Source organism: Callospermophilus lateralis, chromosome 16 (assembly GCF_048772815.1).
Source record: "Callospermophilus lateralis isolate mCalLat2 chromosome 16, mCalLat2.hap1, whole genome shotgun sequence".
Classification (NCBI taxonomy): Eukaryota; Metazoa; Chordata; class Mammalia; order Rodentia; family Sciuridae; genus Callospermophilus; species Callospermophilus lateralis.
The window spans coordinates 39772393-39799912 of record NC_135320.1 but is presented as its reverse complement, the minus strand read 5'-3'; the positions used below and the strand labels follow the sequence as shown (position 1 = coordinate 39799912).

At 36.4% G+C, this 27520-nt stretch overlaps 1 protein-coding gene across 1 annotated transcript in view; it reads left to right on the top strand.

The window, feature by feature from the left end:
• Mrps28 (mitochondrial ribosomal protein S28) overlaps positions 1-16727 on the top strand; it is a 110663-nt gene extending 93936 nt beyond the window's left edge. The window contains exon 3 of the mRNA XM_076835529.1: positions 16448-16727. Within this exon, the coding sequence (XP_076691644.1) occupies positions 16448-16610 (163 nt within the window). The 3' untranslated portion in view covers positions 16611-16727. The remainder of the gene's footprint in view (positions 1-16447) is intronic.
• The last annotated feature ends 10793 nt before the right edge of the window (positions 16728-27520 follow it).

Sequence of the window (27520 nt, the reverse complement as noted above, 5' to 3'; positions counted from 1 at the left end):
ATGAGTTTGGAGGCCAAGTTGAGGAGCAACATGAAGGGCTCAGACCCCAGTTTGCAGAAGCAAGTTGTAGATGTTTTGCACAGCATTTGAAAGTGTATATTTACTATAGTCTTCTACAAACATTGACCACATGCCTACTTTGGATAGCATAGTACAGTGTGACAGAGTGAATTTGAAAATACTACACTAGCATGAATTTATTAAAAGAGAGTAACATAGGTAACAGAAAAAGTTTTCTACATTTGACCTCTTTAGGGCTCTTTATCATTTATATACCAAAGGACAGAAATTTGGGGATTGCCTACCTGCGAAAATGATTAAGATAATGGGTAAAACATTTGTGTTGCCAGGTCAATTAAGTGAAACACAGCTTAGTTGGCCAGGAACCATGCCAAGTATTATCTTTAGTTTCAGATTTGAACTTGATGAATAATTCACTTTTGTATAATGGTACTGCATTGGGAATAAATCCAGGCACCTTTGAATGTGGTGTGAGTCATTCTGAGATGACCATGCTTCATGGTGTGAAGAGGTAGTGAAGCACCTTCTGACTGTTTGGCAGCCCCATGCCCAACTTTTTTAAAACCTTCACAGGAGTGACTTTTATGCTTGCTGGTGTGAGAAACCCAATAGGCTTTCTGAGTAGTGGAATCAAATACGTTAGAAATGGAAGGAATCTTGAAAGTCATCTAACCTCTTACCAAATTCAAACTCCATTGTTGCCACAGTTATTATGCATTATAGAAATTCTCTGCAGTTTATACCCTTAATATACAAAACAACACCCTTTCTAGCCAGCTCTGTTAGAAGTTCTTCCTCCTATTAAACTGAAATATACTAAGTCTGTTCCATCTTGAAGCTTCTACCGTTTGTCTTATTTCTGCTTCTTTGGAGGTACGTGAAATAATCACACAAAATGTATGTCACTTTGTTTTGTCATAAGCTGTTTTGTTTTTCATTTTAATTTTTAATTGATACATAAAAACATTAAAATTGTACATTTTTATGGTGTACCATGTGGTATTTTGATAGACGTCTATACTGTGTAATGTTTTAATCAGGATAAATATGTCTACTCAAAACATTTATCTTTTTTTATGGTAAAACTTTCAAGAACCTTTCTTGGATCCTTTTGAAATATACAGCAGGTTATTGTGGACTGCAGTCACCTGCTGTGCAACAGAACACTACAGCCTCTTGCTCCTGTCCTGCTGCAACTTAGCACCCATTGATCAGCCCTTCCTCATCCCTCCCTACTCTCCCCAGCCTCGTAGCCACCTTTCTACTCTCAGCTTCTATGAGATCACCTTTATTACTTACCACATACAAGTGAGATCACACAAGTACTAATTTTCTGTGTCTGGATAATTTCATTTAACATAATGATCTGCAGTTCTATGTATGTTACAAATGACAAGATTTTGTTCTTTTTTTATGGCAAAATAGTGTTCCATGATAGATATGTACCATATTTTCTTTATCCATTGTCAGTTGATGTACATTTAGGTTTTTTTCCATTTCTTTGTTAATATGAATAGTATTATAATTTTAATATTAAGGTCTTTATAATCCAGATAGGTTTAAGGTCCTCTATTTTTTTAACCTAATGAGTACCTTCCTTTCTAAGATTCTCATTCAAAATAATACCAGATTTTTTCAATGTCCTCTTCTGTGTAGATTCCAATTATCAGTTACTATATTGAGATTATTATGTTGAATATACATTATATATATATGGAATACATACTTATACTAATTTAACCTAAAAGTACACTAGCTCTCTTGGGAACCAAATCACATTATTGGATTGGGGATGTAGCTCAGTGGTAGAATGCATGCCTAACGTGTGAGGCCCTGGGTTTGATACCAAGCAGCACAAAAAACAAAAATAAAACAACAAAACACATCATTACCTCTTGATGAGCCTGCAACAATCTAAATCTATCTTATCACATGATGTGCCTTTAAACTGCTTTTCTGTACATATGTGGTTGACTTTTTTTTTTTTTTCATGGAACTTCTGTGCCTTTGGATTTTAATAAAGAACATGAACTTAAATATTTAATGTACTCAGAGTTGGGAGTGCAAAAAGGGCAAGTATCAGAGCCTAAAAATTTTCAAGTCCCAAGCTCTCTTCCAAGCCCCAAAGTCTTTCCTTAAACCAAGCCTAACATGAGCCTGGTCAGTGTGGGAAAGGAGCCTTTATGTTCCACCCTTACCCAAAACTCTGCTTGTCACCCCTCCTTTCATGGCTGCTGGGTCAGGTACTAGAAAGGTGGCTCTTTACCACACTCTAGGCTGCACGAAATCTGTGCATGGGTCTGATGCTTTATGAAAGATCACTGGCCCTCATTGGCAACTGTGGTAAGAGTCTCTTAAAGTGTGTAGCTTTCAGAAGGTCTCTGATTAAGTTTCATCTCTTGTTGAGAAGGCATAGAGATCTGATTAATAAAGTGTTTCTACCTTCCACTGAGGGAATTAGTGTATATGGCTTTCCACTCCATTTTTGCCACCAGGGATTGCGGGGAAAGGGGATAGTTTCTTAATTTCTTCCTGTAGCCCTCTGACCTCATTGGTGTTGTACAGGTGTTTGTAAAAATTCAACAAATTACCTATCATAAGTAACTAATTTAGAGAGACATAAACAAGATCAAAGAAAACTAAAAGGGAGCAGCACAATAAATTTAGAACTTTTAATGTAGTCAAAAGTTCATCAAATTAGGTAGGAATCTGGAGACATATTTCATGTTTTACCAAGAAAGAACATTACAAAGATGTTTTAGAGATGTGATAATCTGAAGATAGTATCTGCTGTAAAGTCATTGTCAAGCTGAAGTTTGACTCATCTCTGATAGAAAGTTCTAGGTTCCGGAGTGTCATGTAAGTGAATTTGAAAATCTCCTGTCTTGTGGTCATAAAAATACAACCACAGCCAGCCTATGATGATTTGGCCTTTTGTTTAGATGAGCATACAGATTAATCTCTTCAGTTTTCACAATGGAAAAACAGTTTTGCTCTTTTCATACCTGATAATTTCATCTTCTATGCAGTGTTGAAACTGAATTTACTTGTTAGGAAAATGAATGCTTGAGTGAAGCAAGATTCACGTTGGTCCCAAACTACCACAAACCATTTGGAATTGAGTTATAACAAACACTCAGAGAATAACTTATGAACACATATATCAATCGTCTTTTAATAGGTCCACGAGACAGACCCAATTGAGGGGCTTTTTCCCAAATGTAACGTAAATTTCCAGCTTTTCCCTATTGATTTTGACAGAGCCTAGGTTGCACCTCAGGATTCAGATTTGCTTTTTTTAAAAGAAGACAAAAAAGTTTAACGAGTGTCCACAGGCTATTCTATTAAGTCTCCCAGCTCTGACTTCCAGGTCTATCCCTGTAAATTATAATTTCTGGATGTTGTTGTTCCTCTCCCTCAGCCCCAAATCCCCAAATATAAAGATTCCTTCCATAAGTTTTGTTCTCCTGCCATTTATTTTATGTATGTTGAAGTTTGCTTCTAGACTTGTCCATTTGAATAGTTCTCTTGTATCTTCCATAAACCCAAACTTGAAAGTGACTTGGAAGGCTGAGGCAGGAGGATCACAAGTTCAAGGACAGCCTGGGCAACTTAGTTAAATCTGCCTCAAAATAAGAAATAAAAGGCTGGGATGTAGCTCAGTTATAGAGCTCTCCTGAGTTCAATGTCCAGTAAAAATAAGTAAAATAAAATACCATATTTGTAATTATTGTTCTTTGATTTGTCTGTTGCACTTTAGGTATAAATATTAATACAGTAAATTTTATAAGAGCTGTTATTACTGATTACTTGCCGTGCACTTTTTATACCTTCTAATGCTCTAAACCTCCTGACAATGTTGTGAAGTGTTGTGTGTTGTCCTCACATTATAGATAAGTAAACAGCCCAGAAAAGGTGGATTTCTTGTACTCAATCACAAGCAAACCCATATTGTCCACGGACAAAACTGTCTCTGCCAATGATATCCTTTCCTTGTCATCAAGTGAAAATTACATAATACAAAATGAATTCCTTTCCTCTTTGTTTAGATGCCATAGTGCTGGCACTAGATTTGATCCTGATTGTAATCATCAGCCTAATTCAGGTGCCTGAAACACATATTCCTGTTTCCTTTGGATCTTTTCACATACTCCCCCCTTCATATATGAATATTCATATTCTGACTAGGCACAAATTTTCAACTTTTTAAAAAATAATAATGGACTTGATAAGGTTGTTAGGTCATAGAATGAACCATAGGTAATGAACTACATATATAACATACATATATATTCCACGTGATCAAAGAGTAGAGCTATTGAGAGCCAGCCCCCCACCCCCAAATAGAGCTATGGAGCTGCATCCCCAGCCCATTTTGTTGCTGTTTGTTTGTTTTAAAGACAGGGTCTTGTGCCAAGTTGCCCAGCCTGGCTTAAAATTTGAAATCCTCCTGCCTCAGCCTCTCAGTAGCTAGTATTATAGATCTATGCTACCATGCAAGGTTCTGCACAGTATTTTAAATAGTAATAATTCAGGTAGTAGAAATTAAGATTATAACACTTTTTATTTTCAATTTACATCTTATAATGGCCTGAGAGAATTAACTAGGACTTAGATTTATTTAAATTTAATGATGAATGAAAATATTAAGTTAAAGTTTAAGAACACTCTCTCACTTTTAATTTATTACCTATATGTTAGTTACTACAATACAGATAGTAGAGTAACAAGCAATAAAAAAATTAAAGTATACATTCAAAACAATTAGCCACTTACATAACAGATTGTACAGAAACCAGTTAGGGCCTGTGAAATGTTACATGCTTATGATCAGGTAAGGAATAGAAAGAACAAATAAGAGAATCTTTGGTACCTGGGACAGAACCCAGGGGCACTCAACCACTGAGCCACATCCCTAGCCTTTTTTGTATTTTATTTAGAGACAGGGTCTCACTGAGTTGCTTAGGGTCTCACTAAGTTGCTGAGGCTGGCTTTAAACTCTCAATCCTCCTGCCTCAGCTTCCTGAGCTACTGGGATAAGAGGCATACACCACTCCATGCCCAACTAAATGGGAGACTCTTTACAGGCATCCTAGAGATTGAACACAAAGAAGCAAGAGACTGGATAAATCTAAGAAACATGTCTTATAGTTCTTTTAAAAGGTGGGACAAATCCAAAATATATCAGATAATCTACAATAGAAGTTTATTTATTAATTGGATATTGGAGTCTATCACAAAATTTTATATAGCTAATAAATATTTAAATTCTTGCATTTTGTATTTATATTTTATCAATTTTGTGCTTAATGTCACTGCAGTATATATCAGTTCCCTAGACCATGGGTATTTTCTAACTCTGCTTTTTAACCATGAGGAGGTTGAGGCCCAGACAGTTCATTTAAAAAAGAGCTAAGTAGGGCTGTAGCTGTAGTTCAGTGGCAGAGCGCTTGCCTAGCATGTGCGAGGCGCTAGGTTTAATCCTTAGCACCACATACAAATAAAATAAAGGTATTCTGTCCGTCTACAACCACACACAAAAAAAGAGCTAAGGACACCCATTCTTACATGTTCACACATACACTCAGCCGTGGCTGCCAGCTATACATATACACCAACATGACTGTGAGAATTACAAAAATCAAATTGCTCTTAGTTAATCCATTAGAAATGTGTTATTTTTTTTCCTCTTAAAAAAAGAAAAATTTACTATTATAGTCTTAAAACTTTAAGGAATTATGAGAAAGTGAGGATAAAAAAAATCTAAATGATTTTGACTTCCTGAGCTGAAACCGTAAGTGATGAATGATTTCAAAAGAATTATTTTTAGGGCTGGGGTTTGTGACTCAACTATAGATGTGCAAGGTGCTGGGTTCTGTCCTCAGCACCACATCAAAATAAATAAATAAAATAAAGGTATTGTGTTAAACTACAACTAAAAAATAAATATTTTTTTAAAAAGAACTATTTTTAAAACCCTTAAGAATTATGATTATAGAAAGACAGCTAATTTGACTAGCAAAGACAGGAATCCTCCCAGTATTCTCTTTGGATAATGAGGTTCAATCCAAGTCTGGTGTTTGTAGGCTTTGTATTACTTAATATATTTATATCAAAGAGTTAGTCAGGGAGATTCTGTCTATTTTAAGTCTATGAGAACCATCAGTAGCATGCACTGACAGATGTTAAAGAATGTCTGTGGAAAGAATGTCAAAAACCTCTCCAAAGGAAAGTCTTTAAACCACGTCCTTAATGCAGAAATGCAAAACCAGATTTAATTGCCCCTTTCCTACTCAGCTCAGACATGCAGGCTCTTTATGGTAGCATATGGTCTGAGAAAGTGCACAGCGGAAGAGAGCAGTCCTGGGGAAGGCTCAGATTGAATCTATTTAGGCTGGAGTTCACAAAGATCAGTCAGAAGAAGCACTTGAAGTTGAAAGAAAGAAGCACACCAAGCAGTGGAACACGGGCTGTTCTGTTGTGAATGGCTCATTGGAGTCATCGTATTTGCTTTCAGGACAGTGATACTCTTTGGTTTTAATAGGAAATATAAGATTTCTGAAAAACTAATATCTGGAGTTCTTGTTATCCTAGTTTTTTAAAAATGATGTAAAAAAGTAGACATTGCATGAAGTTGTGTGGATATTTTTTGGATAATTTAATTCATTATTCACCAGCACTAAACATAGCCATTTTTCTAATGGAGAATCAACATGACTTACATTTTATTTTGCAGGATGAACATTATAAGAGTATATGAGGGTTGGGGTTGTAGCTCAGGGGTGGGGCACTTGCCTAGCACATGTGAGGCACTGGGTTTGATCTGTAGCACCACATAAAAATAAATAAAATAAAGGTATTGTGTCCATCTACAACTAAAAAAAATTTAATTTATGAAGTGGCAAATTTTTACCATTCATAAAGGAATTAAATTTTCTGTTCTTGCAAGAAATTATAGGTAATTGAGAAACTTAAGAGAGAGAGAGGGAGGGAAAAAAAAAAAAACATCAAGCTGTGAATCCTTTTACACCCTTATACCTTTGGGTATCACTGGGTCACTAGCCTTACTTCTATCTGCCATAGTTTTTCTGACTGTAACATAGAAGAAGCTACTTGTAAGGAAAATGTAATTTTAGCCCTTAAATATCTAAGATGGTTTATTTGTGCGTGTCTGGTATATCACACAGATTTGAGGAAGAATACAAAAAGTAACAAAAGGGGAAAATTACAGGGATTGATAATGGTCTGCATAGAGAGTCAGTCTTTGATGTTGCTGGATCTAAGTAGTAGCTGTCATTTATCATGACAAATTATTCCATGTTGCTATTTTTCCTATAAAACTAATCTTCCCACCATAATATGTATTTACATATTGTTGAATAGATATGAGTATTATTTTTATTATCAACTTGAAATTTTCTAGAACTGCACTGTCACATGACTTCAAATTTGGATTTTAATTAATTAAAATTAAATAGAATACAAAAATTTAATTTCTAATTCCTAACTCACATTAGCCATATTAAGTGCTCAGTCATCATATTATATGGAATGTTTGCATCATCATACAAAGTTACTTTAGGGCAGTGATATTTTTATATTGATCCTTTATGTTTTTATAAATGCATTTCATTGAATGGGAAGAACATAGGTCACATTTGGGGATGGCAGGTATAGAGGAGACTCATCTACCAATGGAAAGAAGCCCAAGGTAATTCTGGAAAAAAAGTTTCATTTAACACAGGTCACAAACCCAGAAAAGAAAAAGTGACATTGCTTATGGTGATATAGTGAACAACTCTGGCTAATATTATGAACAAAGACAGTCTCCATCAATTTATTTAATAATCACATTCTTAGAAACTAATTAATGCATATATGTATGTATTAATTTATTTTCAGAAAGTCTGGGATTGCTTCCCATTTCCTGGAAATTTAGTGTATACACAAACTATATTTTTAAAAACCTCTTTATCTTTAGTAGGTATAAGTTCTAGATTTAGTTTGTTATATAGCTTACTCTATCCATTTTCAATGAATTTTAGAAAATCTGTGCTTTGTGGTTTAAATATTTAGAACTGTGGACTCACCTAGCCTCTCAATAAGTCATCTTAATCCTGTTCCTTTTGTGAAAATTTTATTGATTTTGTTCTATGTTTTTTACTTGAAAATAGGATGCTACTATAGACCTAATTCTTCTTTTAACACCTGTCCTCATTCATTCCTAATAAGGGCAGACTTATTTAAGTATCCAGGGAAATGGAAGGAAAATTTCTTTTTTACATATATTCTGGACTGTTGTTTTGTTTTTATTCTAATATAAAGCTGTGGCAGAAGTTGGCTTTTCCAGGTTGGCTCCACAGTTTAGCTATTGTGAATTATGCTGCTATAAACATTGATGTGGCTGTGTCCCTGTAGTATGCTGTTTTTAAGTCCTTTGGGTAAAAACTGAGGAGAGGGATAACTAGATCAAATGGTGGTTCCATTCCCAGATTTCCAAGGAATCTCCATACTGCTTTCCATATTGGCTGCATCAATTTGCAGTCCCACGAGCAGTGTATAAGTATACCTTTTCCCCCACATCCTTGCCAACACTTATTGTTGTTTGTCTTCATAATAGCTGCCATTCTGACTGGAGTGAGATGATATCTTAGGGTAGTTTTGATTTCTCTAATTGCTAAAGATGATGAGCATTTTTTCATTTTTTCAGTGGGTGAATGGATAAAAAAATGTGGCATATATACACAATGGAATTTTACTCAGCAATAAAAGAGAATAAAATCATGGCATTTACAGGTAAATGGATGGCATTGGAGAAGATAATGCTAAGTGAAGTTAGCCAATTCCAAAACAACAAATGCCAAATGTTTCCTCTGATACAAGGAGGCTGACTCCATAGTGGGGTAGGGAGGGAGAGCATGGGAGAAATAGATGAATTCTAGATAGGGAAGAGGGGTGGGAGGGAAAGGGAAGGGGCAGCGGGTTAGCAAGGATGGTGGAATTGATGGACATCATTATCCAAAATACATGAATGAAGACACAAATTGGGTGTCAACCTACTTTATATACAGAGATATGAAAATTGTGGTATATTTGTGTAATAAGAATTGTAATGTATTCCGCTATCATTTTTTAAATCAATAAAAAAATAAAATAAAATAAAAAATACAACTTTAAATATAAAGCTGAAAACATATTTCTCATTAAAAAAAGGAAGTTGGCTTTTCCACTTTTTAGCATTGAGTGTTGGCCCAATGAGCTTTTTCAGCAAAGTCCTCCGTTTCCTTAAGAAACACAGGCAGAATCATATTTCTCTTACTTAGGACCTAAAGTCTAGAGCAGGACTTATTAATCATCAAGACTTTATACTATTTAGTCACTCTAATCAAGACTTGGTACACTTTTCTGTTTTCCTAGGCTTTATCTCTCAATCTTTCAGACCATCTTTCAGATTATCTTCCAGGTAATCTGTGAACCTCTGAAACTGGAGCAAAATTATGTTTGTGGGCATTCATGCATGTTTTAGAAGAGAGAAGCCATTGAGATAATCAAGGGAACAAAGAGAAACTGATTAAATAAAAGAATAACAAACCCCCATTAGAAAGAAGACAGGAAATAGATTTGAATCTATGAAATCATGAAGAGAACAGTTCATTAGATTAGAAGTTAAGTGTGGTACTGAGACAGTGAATTTTAAAAGAAGCTGGGAAAAATGTTTCTTGGAAGAACGGATAATGAACCTATAGGAATTATTATCCTACCCTTCCAAGAAATGGAGTGTGTTCATAAGAAGCTTACAAAGCTCCAGCACTTTCAGGGGTTAAAGCAAAAGTGATAGAAGGTAGGAGAAGACTGCCCTTCTGTTTTCCTCGAGCCTCTATTGAAAAGAACCCAAGGATGGATGACCCTTTTGTGACTGATAGTACATGCTACTTTCTTGTTTCTTGTTCTGTTGTGGCTAATGCTGGGAAATGGGGGTTGTTGAATGTGTAGTTCTCTGAAGTGTGCTCATTCTTGTTCAGTACAATTTTGCTTCATATCCTCCAAAGAAAATCAAAATTTGTTTCAAAACAAAGTTCACTTTTATAGATCATTTATGTTATAATGTATTTTAAGAGAGCAGTGTTCATACCATTAAAATAATTTGAATTTGAATCAAAACCCAACCCTAACTTTCTGTGTATATCCTTTATTGATATAGTCATAACCTAGAATTATTACAGCTGGGAGGGTTCTTGTACACTTTCACCCCCACAGTAGAATATCAAGTGTCACTGAGTTTGTTTTGATGATGCTGATGATTTCAATGAGGAAGAGAGCCAATATTTAAGTGGCTCTTATAAGGACTTGACATATAATTGCTCATTTTTATGCTCACAACAACCTTAGGAGATAGGCACAATTATTATTCTTATTTTACAAATGAGGAAACTGAAACAGAGATAAAGTACCTGAGTCAGAGTTGCATATTTAGAAGTGGTAGAGCCGAGTGCCATTCCTAGTCAGCTGATTCCAGGACACACTCTGAATGACTACATTGCTTCTTCTTGATTTTTATTCTTAGGCCAGATCATTGAATAAAGCAACCATTTAAAGACTACACAAACAATCCAGGGAAAGTTTACTGGCATATTCACTTTAAATCTTGTTATGGGACAATGGGAAGCCAAATAAGACGACTAAGTAATGTAAGTGATTATCAGAAACCACAACAGTGAAGGTTCACCTAAAATTACATTGACAGAAATGGAGTTCTCAGAAATACATTATTAGTTGACCACTTTCTTTCTCTTTAATAAGTGTTCCAAAGTTAAAGCAAGAATGAACTCCTCATCCATTGTATGGCCACTATTTCTGTTGAGCGAAGGGTATGGTAACCTTTCCGTATCCTGGATTTCCCAGAATGGATTGTGTGCAGCAGAGGCTACCCCCATTGCAGCCTGACAGTGGGCTTTGTTGAAGGGACTCCTCACATTTGCATTTCTGCATTTTATAGTGCCATTGCCTGGCCTCCCCCCACCCCCACTAAATGATTAGACCTATAAGACTCTTTTTTAAAAAAAAATTTTTTTAAATATTTATTTTTCAATTGAAGTTGGACACAACACCCTTATTTTATTTATTTTATGTGGTGCTGAAGATTAAACCCAGGGCCTCACACGTACTAGGCAAGCACTCTACCGCTGAGCCACAACCCCAGCTCCTGTAAGACTCTTTTACCACTTACAGAAGGCACCTTATCCTGCTAAAAGTTGGTAATGATGGCCACAACACTTTGTCAATGGTCCTTATTTTACCAACCCTTTGTACTTATATAGGATGACCTGTCCTCCTATCCTCCTGTCTTATTTATATACAATAAAGGTAATTCTGGGTCAGGTTTTCACAAGTGGTCATCTGAGAGGATTGCCAGAATCACCTTGGGCACTTTTGGAAAAGATGTATTCTCAGGTTCCATCCCAGATTTGCCAGATCCCACACAAGAGTTGTTTCTGTCCATTAGCATTTTTAACCAGCACTCCAAAAGCTTCTGGTGTACTGGAAAATGTGAAAAACACTGTTCAGCAGACAACATTTAGAGAAATCCTTTCATCAGGACACTGTAAAGAACACACAGGCATGATTATATCCTGGACCTTAAGGAGGCTACAGTCTAATAGGGGAGGTAACACTTGCATAGAATATGTACAAAGTTAAAAAAAAAAAAAAAAAAAGTTTCCTAAGTGTAGAAACAGCTACTTTCAGAGAGCAGAAGTTGGAGAATCCTTTAGAGAAGTTTTTTTTTTTTTTTTTTTTTTTTTTTTTAGTTGTAGTTGGACACAATACCTTTATTTTGTTTATTTATTTTTATGTGGTGTTGAGGATTGAACCCAGAATCATGTTCATGTCATCAGCAAACAGAGATACTTTTAGCTCTTTTTTTTTTTTTCTGTTCGTATTCCTTATTCTTTCTTTTGCCTAATTGCTCTGGCTAGAGATTCAAGGACTGTGTTGAATAAAAGTGGTGAAAGTGGGAATCCCTGTCTTGTTCTTGTTTTTAGAGGGAATGCCTTCCATTTTTCTCTGTTTAGAATGAGTCGGCTTCATCTATTGAGATAATCATGTGATTCTTGTCTTTAAGTCTATCGATGTGATGAGTTACATTTATTGATTTCCATATATTGAACCAATCTTGCATTCCTGGGATGAACCCCACTAGGCTGTGGTACACTTTCTTTTTAATGTATTTTTGTATGTGATTTGCCTGTTTTTTGTTTTGTTTTGTTTTTAAAGAGAGAGAGACAAAGACAGAGAGAGACAGAGACAGAGAGAGACAGAGAGAGAGAATTTTTTAAATATTTATGCCAGGCGAGCGTGCTACCACTTGAGCCACATCCCCAGCCCAATTTACCTGTTTTTATTGAGAATTTTTCCATCTATATTCATCAGGGATATTGGTCTGAAGTTTTCTTTCTTTGATGTATCTTTGTCTGGTTTTGGCATCAGGTGATACTAGCTTTATATAATGAGTTTGGAATTGTTCCTTCCTTTTCTGTTTTGTGCAATAATTTGAGGAAAATTGGTATTAGTTCTTCTTTACAGGTCTGGTAGATTTGGCTGATAATCCATCTAGTCCTGGGCTTTTCTTTGTTGGTAGACTTTTAATGGCTTCTTCAATCTCATTTTTTGAAATTGATCTGTTTAAATCTTCTATATCATTCTGGTTCAATCTGAGTAGGTTATATCTCTTGGAATTTATTGCTGTCTTCAAGATTTTCTAGTTTTTGGAGTATAGATTTTCAAAATAGCCTCTGATTATCCTCTCTATTTCAATAGGATCTGTGGTCTTATTTCCATTTCATCACAGATTTTAATAATTTGCATTTTTCTCCTTTCTTTTGGTTAGCTTGGCTAAGGGTTCATCAATTTTGTTTATTTTTTCAATGAACCAACTTTTTGATCCATTGATTTTTTTAAAATTATTTATTATTTTTTTTAATTATCAGTCTCATTGATTTCAGCTCTGATTTCAATTATTTCCTTTCTTCTGCTGATTTTGATGTCTCAAAATGGCCATACTACCAAAAGCACTTTATAGATTCAGTGCAATTCCCATCAAAATTCTAATGACATCCTTCATGGAAATAGAAAAAGGAATCATGAAATTCATTTGCAAAAATAAGAAACCCAGAATAGCCAAAACAATCCTTAGAAAAACAAAGCAGGAAACATCACAATACCAAACAAAAATTATACTGTAGATCTACAGTAACAAAAACAGCCTGGTATTGGCACCAAAACAGGCAAGAAGGCCAATGGACCAGAATATAAGATACAGAGACAAACCCACAAAAGTATAGTTACTTCATACTAGACAAAGGCACCAAAAACATATATTGGAGGAAAAATAGCCTCTTTAACAAACGGTGCTAGGAAAACTGGAAATCCACGTGTAGTAGAATGAAATTTAACTCTCATCTCACCCTGCACAAAAGTTAGTTCAAAGTAGATCAAGGACCTAGGTATTAGACTAGAAACCCTGCACATACTACAAGAAAATTTAGGCCCAACACTCCAACTTATCAACTCAGGAACTGACTTCCTTAACAAGACTCCTAAAGTGCAAGAAGTAAAATCAATAATCAATAAATGGATTGGCATCAACTAAAAAAAAAAGCTTCTTCACAGCAAAGAAAACAAAAGCATGAAGAAAGAGCCTACATAATGGGAGAAAATCTTTGCCACCTGCACCTCTGTTACAGCATTAATTTCCAGGATATATAAAGAACTCAAAAAACTTAACACACACACAGACACACACACACACACAAATAACCCAATCAATAAATGAGAAACTGAATAGACACTTCAGAAGAAGAAATATAAATGGTTAACAAATATATGAAAAAATGTTCAACATCTCTAGCAATTAGAGAAATGAAAATTAAAACTACACTGAGATTCCATCTTACTCAAGTTACAATGGTAATTATCAAGAGTACAAGCAACAATTAATGTTGGTGAGGATGTGGGAAAAAAGGTACACTCGTACATTGCTGGTGGGACTGCAAATTGGTGCAACCACTCTGGAAAGCAGTTTGGAAATTCCTCAAAACACTTGGAATGGAATCACTGCTTGACCCAGTTATCCCACTCCTCAGCATATACCCAAAGAACTTAAAATCAGCATATTACAGTAACATAGCCACATCAATGTTTATAGCAACCCAATTCACAATTGCTGAGCTATGGAACCAAACTAGGTGCCCTTCAACAGATGAATGGATAGAGAAAATGTGGCATATAAACACAATGGAGCCATAAAGAAGAATTTGACTTTTGGACATTTGCCAGCAAATGGATTGATCTAGAGATGATCATGCTAAGTGAAATCAGCCAGTCCCAAACAGACAAAGGTTCAATGTTTTCTCTGACATGTGGAAGCTAATCCACAATAAGGGGGATGGAGGTGAGGGGAAAAATAGAAGTTCAGTAGATTAGACAATGGGGAATGAAGAGAAGGGAGGAGGGATAGAAAAGGAAAGACAGTAGAATGAATCTGATAATTTTCCCGTGTACAATATAAAAACCACACATTGTATCCCATCATCATGTACATCCATAAGAATGGGATCCTATCTAGAATAAGATATATTTTATGCTTGTATAATTATATCAAAATGGATTCTGCTTCCATGTATAACCAAAAAGAACCACTTAAATAAATACGTCTTACCTGATCACACCTCTAAAAAAAAAGAAAATCTGTGCTTAAGAATGAACAGAATTTGATAACTAATTGGATGTTGCAGAGCAGAGAGAAGGGAGGGGTCAACATAAATGAAAGCTGATTGGATGAATCACTGAGTCATGCTATGAGGACAAATAAAAGAATCCATTAGAACACAGGTTACAACTCCAAGTAATGTGGACAAGTAGGGCTCTGCTTTACCTGGACTGCAAATTAACCTTATATTTCTGGTGGTTAGCTCATGGAATATGTTCTATAATTGCTGCTTTCTAAGAATATAAAGCCATAACTCAATTAATAGTCTAGATATATGTTTAAGTTTTTTAAACAGAGACACAAAAAACATGATATATGTTGACAAATACACACTTGAACATATATTTAAATATATAGGAGGAATAGGATATGTGACTGACTTCATTATTTTCCAGATTTTACCAAAGGAAATTTGCTTTTAAAATCAGAAAGAAAAATAACTTTTCTTTAAAAACTGAATGGACTAAATATTTACCATTTTTCAATTCCTTCAGAATACCTAATCAAACATGTAGAGACTATTCATTATATGGTCTGCCAAAATGACTTTCCAGAGTGACGTTTTTGAAAACTTTAAAATTTTCCATTTATGTAAAATTATTTTAATTTCAATATTAACTTAGAGTATTTGAAGTACATGTTTAGACATTTAAAGATATGTAGCTTTCAGGGAGTAGCAATATTTTCACTCTCTGGCATTTCTATGATGTTGATATTAAGCTTTTAAAATCCTTGATTATTGAAGAAAGGCAAGTAAATATCATTTGGTGTTATAAAATACTTGAATACTCAATAATTATTGGCCAAATTTAGTCATAATTTATGTTATGTTGGTATTACATTTTTCCCTTGTTTATTTATTTACTAATTTTTAAATGGGCAGATAAAACTTATATATTATTGTGTACAACATGATGTATACATGGCATACATATGTATACATGGTGGAATGCCTAAAATGAGCTAATTAACATGTAACCTCATATCATATTTAAAATCTCTCTTGTCTATTTTCATGTATGCATAACATTGTTATTAATTATATTCACCATAATGTATAATAATAGATCTCTTCAATTTATTTCTCTAGTTTAAATGAAATTTCTGTCTTTGACTAGTATCTCCCCAAACCTCCATACTCACTAGCATCTGGTAACCACCCTTGTATTTACTCCTTCTATAAATTAACTATTTTAGATTCAACATACAAGTGAGATTATAGTGTTTGTCATCCAGCTAGCCTTTTAATAACAGTCCAGTCAATACCAAGTTCTAAGTTTGTACTTGGGCTTTTTCCCATTTTGCTTTTTTAAAATGAAAATTTTCCTTTACTTTGAAAGATTTTAATTTTAGGAAGAAAAATGTATCTGAAAACTTTTTTCCTCTATTATTCTCTTTCACTTTAAAAATGAATGACATATTAAAATAAATGCTAGTTCTAAGAACTGACTTGCTGAATTTCAGATTGGAATACATTTAAGATGAAAATCCTGATACAACCAAATTAATTTTATGTCAAATATAGTTATTTCTCAGATACTTGTGTTAACTTTGTTGATTTGAATAAGCACAAACTAAAATTAGAATTTGAATTTCATTTTAAACCAGTTGTTCACATTATGATATGCAGAATTAATGGAATTTTTCCTTACCATTTAGGAAATACCAGACAGGAACCAAGGTACGGCTGCGCCTCCTAGATCTAGAGCTCACATCTCGGTTCCTGGGAGCAACCACAGACACAACGATACTGGAGGCTGATGCCATTCTCTTAGGACTTCAGGAAAGCAGAAAATCAAAAGAGGAACATCATGAAAAGTAAATGAACTTTGCCTAGTGGGTTCATGCCCTCTTTGTTGAACCTATATACTTATCAAGAATGTAATTAGAAAATTATGAAAAAATGATTGAATAAAGATATCATAAGTGAAAACTGTAATTATGGTATAGTGCTTATTCATTAGAATTTTCTTTAGCTTGGTCCCCCTACATTTTAACCCACATTTTGCTTTGTTTTATGTGTTGGACAGTGATACACACTAAAAAGCAAAATAAAGCCAGGAATAGGTTACAGAGTACCCAAGGACAGGTTGAAATTTAGGTATGGCATCAATGTGAGGTCATTGTTGAATATCTGAGGGAAAAGAGAAAGTTAGCCATGGGAGTGTCTGGGAAAGAATATTCCAACTGAGGCAATGAGTATTGCAAAGGCCCTAAGTCCGGCCTGTGTCTATCCATAGGGAAAGGCAGGCAGGTACTTCTCAGCCAGAGTAGCTGAGTGTGTAAGAGGAGTAGGAGACAAATGCAGAGAGGCAAAGGAGGCCATGTTGGTCCTTTGGCTGGTATTTATTTCCTCTGATTGAGATGGAGGATTATTGGAGGGTCCTGAGCAGATAAGGGATATATAATCTGATGGAAATTTTAGCAGGATCCCTGCAGTAGGTTGCCTAAGTAAATAGAAGATGAATAAGAGCTTCTGTAGCAAAATCTGGAAGGAGACTATCATCCAGGTTAGAGATGATGGCAGTTTGGACCAGAATGGTGGCAGTGGGGGTGGTGAGAAGTGGTTGGTCTGGATGTATTTTGAAGGTAGAGCCAGTGGGATTTCATTACTACTGGATATGGAGTATGGGAGGAGAGAGGAGTAAAGGCAAAGTTTTTGGCCTGTGTAACTGGAAGAGTTCAATTGCCTTTAACTGAACTGGGGAAGAGCAGCTTTGGGAGAACTATCCAGAGCCCAGTTTTGGCCAATGTAAATTTGAGATGCTTATAAGACATTCAGATGGAGATATTCTTATGGGAATTGGTACATGGGCCTTGAGTTCGTGAGAAAGGTCTACATGGAATAGAAACTTGCAAGTCAGACATTTTATCACACATTAGAGCATGTAGATAAAAAATTGAGGCAAGATTCAAATGGGTAGTTGTGTTTCTCATGGCATCAACTGAAGTCATTCTGGGTCCTAACTGGCCCACCTACTAGGGTACAAGACAACTTCACACATGCTAGCATTTTGGCAGGGGTGACTGGAAAGTTGGGTTTAGGTAGGGCTATTAGTCAAGAAAGGACCTGTGGCCTCTAGATGGTACTTGCCCCAGAGTGAGCATTCCAAGAGAGCCAGGACAAAACTATATGGCCTTTTCTGACCTAGTCTGGGAAGTCATATTGCTTCACATTCTCTCAGCTAATTGTTAAAAAAAAGAAAAGGAAAGAAATGCCAGCCCATAGTTAAGGGGAGGGGAATCACACTCCATCTCTTACTGCAAATGTGATTGTAGAAGACTAAATGAGATGGGAGATATTATGGTCATCTTTAGAAAACAGTCGGCCACACCACTCTTCCCAAAGGTCACACCCAATATGCACACCTTCAAAATCTCAAATGAAAATTTCAAACCTCCCCTCACTTCCTTACTGCTTTTGTGTACCCATTCGAACACTTTTTCAACAGTCTGTGGAACTTCAGTCTATTAGCTCCCAGTGTTATCCTTCATCATCTCCAAGTTCTCACTGCCTTGCTTTCCCCAATTTAGAGTCATGCATCATCCTGTCACCTCACCCGCTTCATTTCTTACCTAGCAAAACTCCAGCCCCACTCAAATCTATTCACCTACTTCCTGCCTGTACCTGACCAACTCAACATTATGGGAGAAAACTTCACCATCATGTCAATTGCTGTCACTTTAAATTGGGAATTCCAAATTAAGATCTCAGATTAACATACATATTTATTGTCACTCCTTCTAAAACCCCATAAAACGACAATAAAGAGATGGTTGGAGAGATGGATCATGGATAGATGGATGAATGGATGAATAAATAAATGAATATCTACCCCCCCACACACAAAAAAGTATTTAAAAAACAAAAAAATGACAACAGCAACAAAATATTGCAATCTGGAAAGTAGATGGATGAATAGAAATTGCCTTAGCAGAAGAGATACAGACAGATTGTGAGTTGGCAGTGGGGAAAACTGAGAATCAACCTGATTTACTACAGAATTTTCAGAATGTTCAGGAGCTGACAATGTTGGGCACTTCTGGATCTGGAAGTGAAATATGTGTGGGGGAGGTCAAAATAAACATGATTGGGTAAAAGCTGAGAAGCAAGACCCTAGATTCCTTCTCCCACCCAACTTAAGTGGTCCAGTTGCCCCCTCTATCCAATGTGGCTGATTCCCTCCGACCCTAATATAAGTGTGGCGATTCAGTATTTGGACTCTGGCTGTCTGCCTTTCTCTATGGAGAGAGTGGGGAGGTGCATGCACATGTGCAGTAAGCCAGATATTTCATTGTGCTCTGGGAACTGGAAACCAAAGAGAGTATCAATTAAGAAATCATCTTCATTGTGGAGGAATGGTTATCAGGAAAGAAGAATCTATGTCATCTGATGTTTCAGATCCTGTAGCAAGATGCTATATTTCTGTTTTCAAACACCACCAGATAATTCTTTTCCATCTCTTATGACACTAATCTGTAGGCCAGCTTTTAATCTAAACTCATTCCCAGGCACACTGGGTTAAATATTGTGCCCCCCTCCCCAAATTTATGTTCACCTGGAACCTAGAATATAATCTTATTTGGAATAAGGACTTTGCTGATGTAAGTCAAGTTAACATGAGGTGATGCTGGATTGAGGTGGGTTTTAAATGCAATCTGACCATTGTCCTTACACAATGAGGGAAATTTGCACACAGACACACAGGGAGAGTTCTGTGAAATATCTCTGCTATACATGAAATTCCATCTCTTTAGATTATATTTATTCTCCCACAAATCAAGGGGTGCCAAGGATTGCAGACAACCACCTGAAGCTAGGAAAGGGGCATGGAACAGAATTTCCCAAGACCCTGAGAAGGAACCATTGTGCTGACACCTTGGTCTCAAACTTCGGGCCTCTTGAACTGTGAGAGAATGAATTTTTGTTATTTCAAGCCATCCAATTGTGGGAATCTGTCAGGGCAACCCTAGAAAACCAATATACCAGGCGTATGTAGGAGGTATGGTATCTGGACAGGAATTGATTTCCCAGTGTCGGTTCTAGAGCTTTGGCTCCATGATTCCCATTTGTACCTCTATTTACTTCCAGTTTCCTGTCTTTCATTCTTTGGTGGCCACTTCCTTATTGTGGTGCAGCATGTCCTCCATTTGCAGCCTTGATGAGAACATCTATCAAGACCTCCAGTTGTATTCAGCCTTGAGAAAACAGTTTCTCAAACCCCCAGTTATCTAGTTCAAGTCAGCCAGGCTAAGATATCCTGGAGAAACAGCTCTCAGGGAACAATATTTATCCTTTAGTATTTTTAAAGTAAGGCAAATATTTGAATCAAGTCAAGTCAGTACTTTTTTTGGTACTGGAGATTGAATCCAAAGACACTCTGCTCCTGAGCTACATCCCCAGCCCTTTTTAAAATTTTTTTTTTTTTATTTTGAAACAGAGTCTTGCTAAGTTGCTGAGACTGGCCTTGAACTTTCAGCCCCCCCTGTCTCAGTCTCCCTAGTGGCTGGGATTACAGGCATCCTGGTACTTTTTTTTTTTTTTACATAAGTCAATTCATCATGCCAAACAAAACCTATCTCATAAAGTTTTTGTGTCAGCTCAGGCCCTCCAGGAGGCAGACACTAGACAGAACAGGACATGCACTTCTGGGGAAAATGCCTGTGAAGGATAAAGGACGGAGGAGCAGGAGTAGGTGGGGGAGCCTGAAACTCTGATGTCAACCTGACACCTGTGAAAGAAGGAGGATTGGGGAGGAAGAATCCAGACTGCAGTGAAATTCTCAGGCATTCCAAAGACTGCCAATTAGAAGAGTCTTGTATTAGGGAGGGCTGACCCTCCAATGCTGCTCCCACCAAGCTTTGTCATTGGAAATGCCCAGGGAGCATCACAGATAGACTCTGAAGGTACAGTCACCGGAAGCAAAGCTCTCTGCAGACTGCCCTACCATACCCCGCTCAAGGGAGATCTCAGCAGTGCATTCCTAAGGCTACTGCAATTTCTATACATGCTAGTGCTGACATATAAAGGCTGGTACTGTTCTGACTTGTCTCCTGGTTTTCTGAACAAGAATATAAACTTGAAAAAGGTGATTTTTCAATCATAACAGATTTGCCATGTCTGTAGAAGTCTAATTTTATTTGAAGTATAGATGTATTATAAGAGTGTCTCAGCCCTTCTCAAATTTATTTTTATTTGGCCTACAATTTACTGATCAAATATAGCCAACTCCTAATTACCTATGATGATAGATACAGTATTGTGGATTATCTTAATTATTTGTATTTAGCTTTATAGTATATATATATATATATTTTTCTATGAGGCAAATAGTTTTTTAAATTATAAAATAGATAAACATATTTTATCATTTAAAAGCCATTTTAAATGCATAATTTTTTCATCATCCCAAACTGATGCTCTGTATTCATTAAATAATAACTCCCCACTTGTCCCCATCCCTAGCCCATAGTTACCACAATTCTACTTTCCCACTCTATGAATTTGACTATGCTGGGTTTTTCATTAAGTGGAATTATACAATATTTGCCCTTTTATGTCTGATTTATTCCACTTAGCATAATATTTTCAAGGTTTATCCATGTGGTAGCATGTATCAAAATTTCATTTCTTTTTAAGGTCTTTTAATATTCCATTGTGTAAATACACAATATTTTATTCTTTAATGATGTGTTGTTTCCATCTTTGGGGTATTGTATATAATATTGTGTATGGTGCTTCTGTGAATATGTTTTTGAAAATACAATCAAAACAATCTATCTGACCTGAGCAACTTCAGGTATGCAAAAAACAAAAAAGGAAAGAAAGGAGGAAAAAATTATGTTCTGTAGTAAATAATAGGCTAATTCTGGATATACCAGTTAACTGTGCAGCATATTGGTCCTGCCTTTCCTATCCTTCCAGGTGCTTGTGAGAATGTAACCACCCTAGTGCTTGCTAAACAGAACTGATCTCTTTCTACTATTGCTGGTTTACACATTACTGATACAAATATTCTATTTCTGTGGTGTTGTAAAAAAAACTAGACATGACTAGAAATCATCTAGCAAAGAACTTAAAGAATTTTTAGGCATGAAAACCTTTATTCCAATGAAATATTATTTAGCACAATAGATTGATTTATTGGTCATGATTCTTTCCTCTGAGGTAGTACATTGTGTGTCTGTACTCTCTGCATGGTGTCCTAGAGCAAAATGTACTTTCCACTCTTTAACTTTGGACTTGCTCTGGTCAATAGGATTTTAGTACCTGTAATGTGCACAAGCCTAAAACATGCTTTTGAGCCTGGCTTTGCTCTCTGGCACAGATCCTCAGACTACAGCCAAGATCATTGGGCTCACAGCCTGAAGCAGCAATACCCTAAATCTAGAAAGTTCCATAAATGTATATCAGTATAAACTGCTGATATATTTTTTGGCTGTTTGTTAAGCAGCAAAAGCTGACTGATACAGAAATTAATTCCCAGAAGTGGCATTTGTTTTGGAATTGGGTGGTGTGGAAAATAGTGATCTATGCTATGTAGTAGCAAAATGTTTGATAAAACTGTCACCTCAGTTATCTTGAAAGACAAAATGTACCTAATTAGTAGATTTGGGCAAGAGGTCTTAAGGCAGAATGCCAAAGGTATAAGATGTATTTAATGAGGTACTATAAGAAACAGATGAATTCGGGAAAGATTCTGGAAGCTGTGCGCATTAAAACAGCTCAAGCAAAAGTGAAATTCAGGGTGTTATCAGTAAGTCATGACCTTCGAGTAAAGATTAAATCAGAAGACAGCTCTAACGTCTGTTAAGTCTTCCAGAAGGAGCAAGGTGTGTCCATCTAGTAGATTACTTCAATGGACAAAAGATCTTTTAGAAATCTTACAGGCAAAGACTTACAGAAACCTGAATGTGTCCAGTAGAGGGAATTAGGTTTAGAGACATAAAGGCTTATCTCAAAGAAAATTGTGAATGTGCCTTTTGGCATATGAAGTTGATTGGAATTAAGTAAATAGAAAACCTACAACATTTGTGAGGGACATCTATTGACAAAAAATGTTTCCAGTCTAGACTAAAAGAGAATGAGATTGTTCCAGATATAAAAAGACCTTATGGGCCTCAGTTTTCTACAGGCAAGGAGGGGTCGGGGAAAAAAATTGTTCAATTTCTAAAAAGACCATATTCCCCAATGTTCTTTTCACAAGAGAAAAAAGAGTTTGATGGAATGGGAAGGCCTTTGAAAAGGCAGCCAAGAACAATGGAAAAGACAGATTTGAGATCTATCCCTATGAAGCAGAATGGGCATTTAATCAAGCTAGATACAGGGACCTAGTATCCCTGTATACCCGTACCAAGTGGTTAATGACAGGAATCCCCACAGCATTTACCTAATGAAATCTCAAAATTGCTGGGAGTCAGTGATTGTTATGTGACCCCTATTCTTCACCTTTTCAAAAGAGACTATTTCCTGCAACTATCCTGTCCCTGTTTTATTGTACATTAGATGTGCATAATCTACTGTTAATTATCTGTTGCTAAATGTGTTAGTCAGATTTCTGTCACTGTGACAAAATAAATGAGAAAAGCAATTGAAAAAAAGGAAAGATTTGTTTTGCCTTGTGGTTTCAGAGGTTTCAGTCCCTAATCTTTTGGCCCCACAGCTGTGATGAGACAAAACATCATGGCAGGGATGGTGTGGCAGAGCAAAACCGCTCACCTCATGGAGGCCCAGAGCAGGGGGAAGGCAGGGACAAGATAAGCACATCAAGGACCGGCCCCAGCAACCTTCTTCCTCCAACTAGGCCCCACTCTTAATGTTTCCACCACCTTCCAATGATGTCATCAACTACAAACCACGCCTGTAACACATGAGCTTTGGGAGATATTCCAGATCCAGACTATAAGAGTAATTAAAAATCATCCCCAAAATATATTCATTTAAAATAACATATATTTATTATCTTATTGTTCTGATTCAGGGTATTTCCCAAAGCTTCATCCAAGTCCTGACCAGAGGGTCATCTGAGGCTTCACTGGGAAAGGATCCATTCCCAAACTCACCTTCATGGTTGGCAGCATTTAGTTCCTTGAGGACTGTTGGACTGAGGGCTTCAATTCCTTGTGTCAGCTAATGGCTGAAAGTCACCTTCAGTTCTTTACCATGTGAGCCTCTTCAGCATGGCTCTTACTTCATCACAACCAGAGAGAAAGGTGGAAGTCACTATCTAATGTAACCTAGTCATAGATCTTGAGGATATGCTGTGTCAGTGCTACCACATTCTATTGATGAGAAGAAGCAAGTTACTCACGGGAAGAGGACAACATAAAGCCAAATTTTCAGGAGGTAAGGACCATTGGGGGGCATGTTAGAAGCTGCTTACCAGCAGTATGTAGGAAGCAGAAAATTTTCTGTTCAATTCATATGTCTCTGAATCAGAGGCAGGATCTGGACCTGATATAGATGAGAAGATCCTGTAGTTAAATTGGGTGCCATGAGTTGAACATGGCTTTGGGAAGAGGGCTCCCAGAATGAGGGTGAATATTACCTGTGAGAGTCAATTATTTTATAATGAATAGTTGTGACCATGAATGACAGATTGATTATCCATCCCCATTCTTCCTTCCCCCGGAATAGTGCCCTTACTCGTGGTAGTTAGGGTGAGATACTCTAGCCATTGTGGGACTCTTCATTTCTCTGTTGATATAAGCCAGAGTTATAAATAGTTTGGGAAAAAATGTAGATGAATCTATGAATGGTAAATTCAGATTTGAGTATTAGAGGAAACCAGGGAGTTTGAATACATCCCAAAACTTCTGAAGCCAACATTAATGGAGTACTGTGAAACTTTGAAACCACAGGCTGGTTAGACCATTGGGCTGACCCGGTATTGCATTTCTTATATTCATATCATTTGGTTTTTAAAAATAAATACACATTTTAGTATAAATTCCTAAGGGACACATGTAGCTTATTTGAAAACTGTAACTTTCTTTTCCATGTATCTTTTAAACTAATTACAAGGAACTTAGTGATGCTCTGACCTGAAGGAGTTTGAAAAAATAAAACTCTAGGAAAAAATAGTGTCTTATTTTAAGTTCTCAAACCTGTATTCTATATGTGGGAGATGGAAAATGAGATTCTGAACATAGAATGTTAGTCTCCAGGTAAGAAAATGTATGGACTCTGAAATCACCCTGTGAACGGATGAAATTTTTAGAAACCAAAAAGTGGCTCAGATTACTACCATTTGCTTCACAAAATTGCCTGCCTGAAAAAAACAATCCAACTGTTTTACCATAGTCTATAAGTCTCAAATCATTATGGTTTGGGAAAAATGCACAAGAGACTATGATAGCAATAATTAGTTCAAATGAATGAATAAAAGAAAACAAGATATTGTGTTTTTTTCCAGGCAACATTTAAATGTAGAATCTTTCATTTGGGATGCAGTAAATACCACAGAAGCCAGTAGATAAAGATAATGTCCCAACTCCCAAAACCATACCAAAAGAAGTGGGAATTCCACTCAGGCAGGCAGCTGAGGCAAGGATTGTGGGAAAATGGGTGAGCTCTATTGGTTGGAAATAATGGTACGGCTGAGTTACGTTGCTTCATGACTGTCTTTTAAATATATTTAGTGATGCCCAATATTCTAGTAAATTTCCAAAACAAAACCACAAAAATGGATGGCAATTTAAGGTAGTCCCATGCCTATAATTCTGTTTAAAAAATTTTTGCTGAGTTAGTCATTTCAATCTTTGTTAACACCTCTTTTCCCACTCACCCTCTGGTGCAGATGTTACCAAAATTTGAAATGACTTAATGGACCAGAAAATGTCCTGGAACATCTAACAAAGTGGATACAATCATTGGCCTCCACATGATCTAACTTAAACATTACCTTATAGGTATGGATCTAGAACTAGAAAACCCAGAAAAGACATTATTTCACAAGAAGCTAAAGGGCAAGTGACTATAAAGTTGGATCCTCTGATAAACCAGAAAGTAAAGTCTTAACTCATGTGAGATGAATTAACTTCACCACGGTGTATTCTAGATAATTCTGTATGACTGCCTAGGGAAGTTAAGAAGTTATTGGTCAAGGATATAAACAATGGGGGCTGGATGGTCACTTGAGAAGTATATGTAATGTGCAAGAAGATTATAAAGTTCCAAGGTTAATAAAGAGAAAGAAATATAGCTTGTCTGCAGCTAAGAACTCATTAGATAAGACTTGTTCATCCGTATAGAATTCCAGATAAGTCTTGCTCATCCATATAGAATTCTGGGGTGTGTTTTGACTTTCTTCTCTCCTACTCCAATAAGGACAGACCAGTTTCCATTCTCACCAGGGTGCACCCTCAGACAACACCGTCATCATATCCAGATACCTCTAAGTCAAGGCCCAGGAAAGTGAGGCCCAGAGAAAGGTGTTCTCTCTCCCATTTAAGGAAGGGCTTGTCTCTCAAATGCATTTCCTATTCCAGGGCCTTCTTCCTCCATTTGAAAGAAGTAGGGACCATCCACCAAAGTGTGCCCTTCCCTAGGGCCTGAACCTTACATGCCTGTTGTAATGTTCTCATCTATTGAAAAAAAGGCAGGTAGAGGCAGGGGGTCATTTTCTCATATTCTCTCCACCCCATGGCCTCATCTACAGGGTCCTGCCTCTATCAACCTTCCACTGCAAAATCTCTGTGCAGCCAAGTTAACACATATTCTTCATGCTATTTCTATGCTGTCGGCTTCCTTCCTGTCATCATTTCTCCATCTATACAAAAGTTACACAAAATTCTCTCCCCGATAGAGGTTAGATTTTAGTGTTTTAAAATAATTTGGGGGATATCTGAAAATTTAATTACTTTTTTTGGCTAGACATTTCTAATGGCATGTTATCATAGTTGATACTTATTGGAGGAAACTTTCAGAAGAACATTTGATTGATCAAGCCCCTGATTAATTAGAGTAGACAGTGCCTAGGGAATATGTAAAATGTGTACCCAACCAAATCTTGCCTATAAAACTCTAAAATGCATTATTCAGACTCCTGGCCCCAAAACATTTCCTGCTTTTTAAAATAGAGAATACTAAACAGGATTTAAGGTTTTCCTTGATGACTCAGGGCCACCATTATGGAAAACAATGACATAATGATGTGATTTCCCAGGGATTATTAAGGTGGGTAGAGCTCCTAGCTCCTAGCGAACGGTCCAGAACATTGTGGCCTTTGAAGTTTTTCACTTGTTACCTCCATTCTCCCATGTTATCAGCTGATCCTTTATGATTACGTCATATAGCTGTGTCTTCTAATCATCTCCAAGCATGTCTTACTAGTTGCTCAATCTAACAGAGGGAACTTTTTTGCCTGTGTACTAGGGTTTTCAATAACTACCCTTCAGTTCTTCCATTTGCTTTAGACATTTTTTTCAATCTCTTGTCTCTGCTGTCAGCCAGCATTTTTATTGGTATCATCGTGCTTTTCTGTTTCTGATTTATAAGCATGTTTTATAGTAGTCTGGAAGAGGGACCAAGGGCAATTTTGTAGAATTATAGAGCTATGAATGAATTTGAATTTTAGGATATTTATTTTCTGTTTCAAAGCCTTTGAGTCTCTTATTTTTTATTCTTATGCTTCCCCAGAAGTATACTTTGTGTTTTAAATGTTATAAGTTGTTAATTTAATTTCAGTTTAGTTTTAAACTGCTTTTAGAAAATCTTATGATAGAAGGATT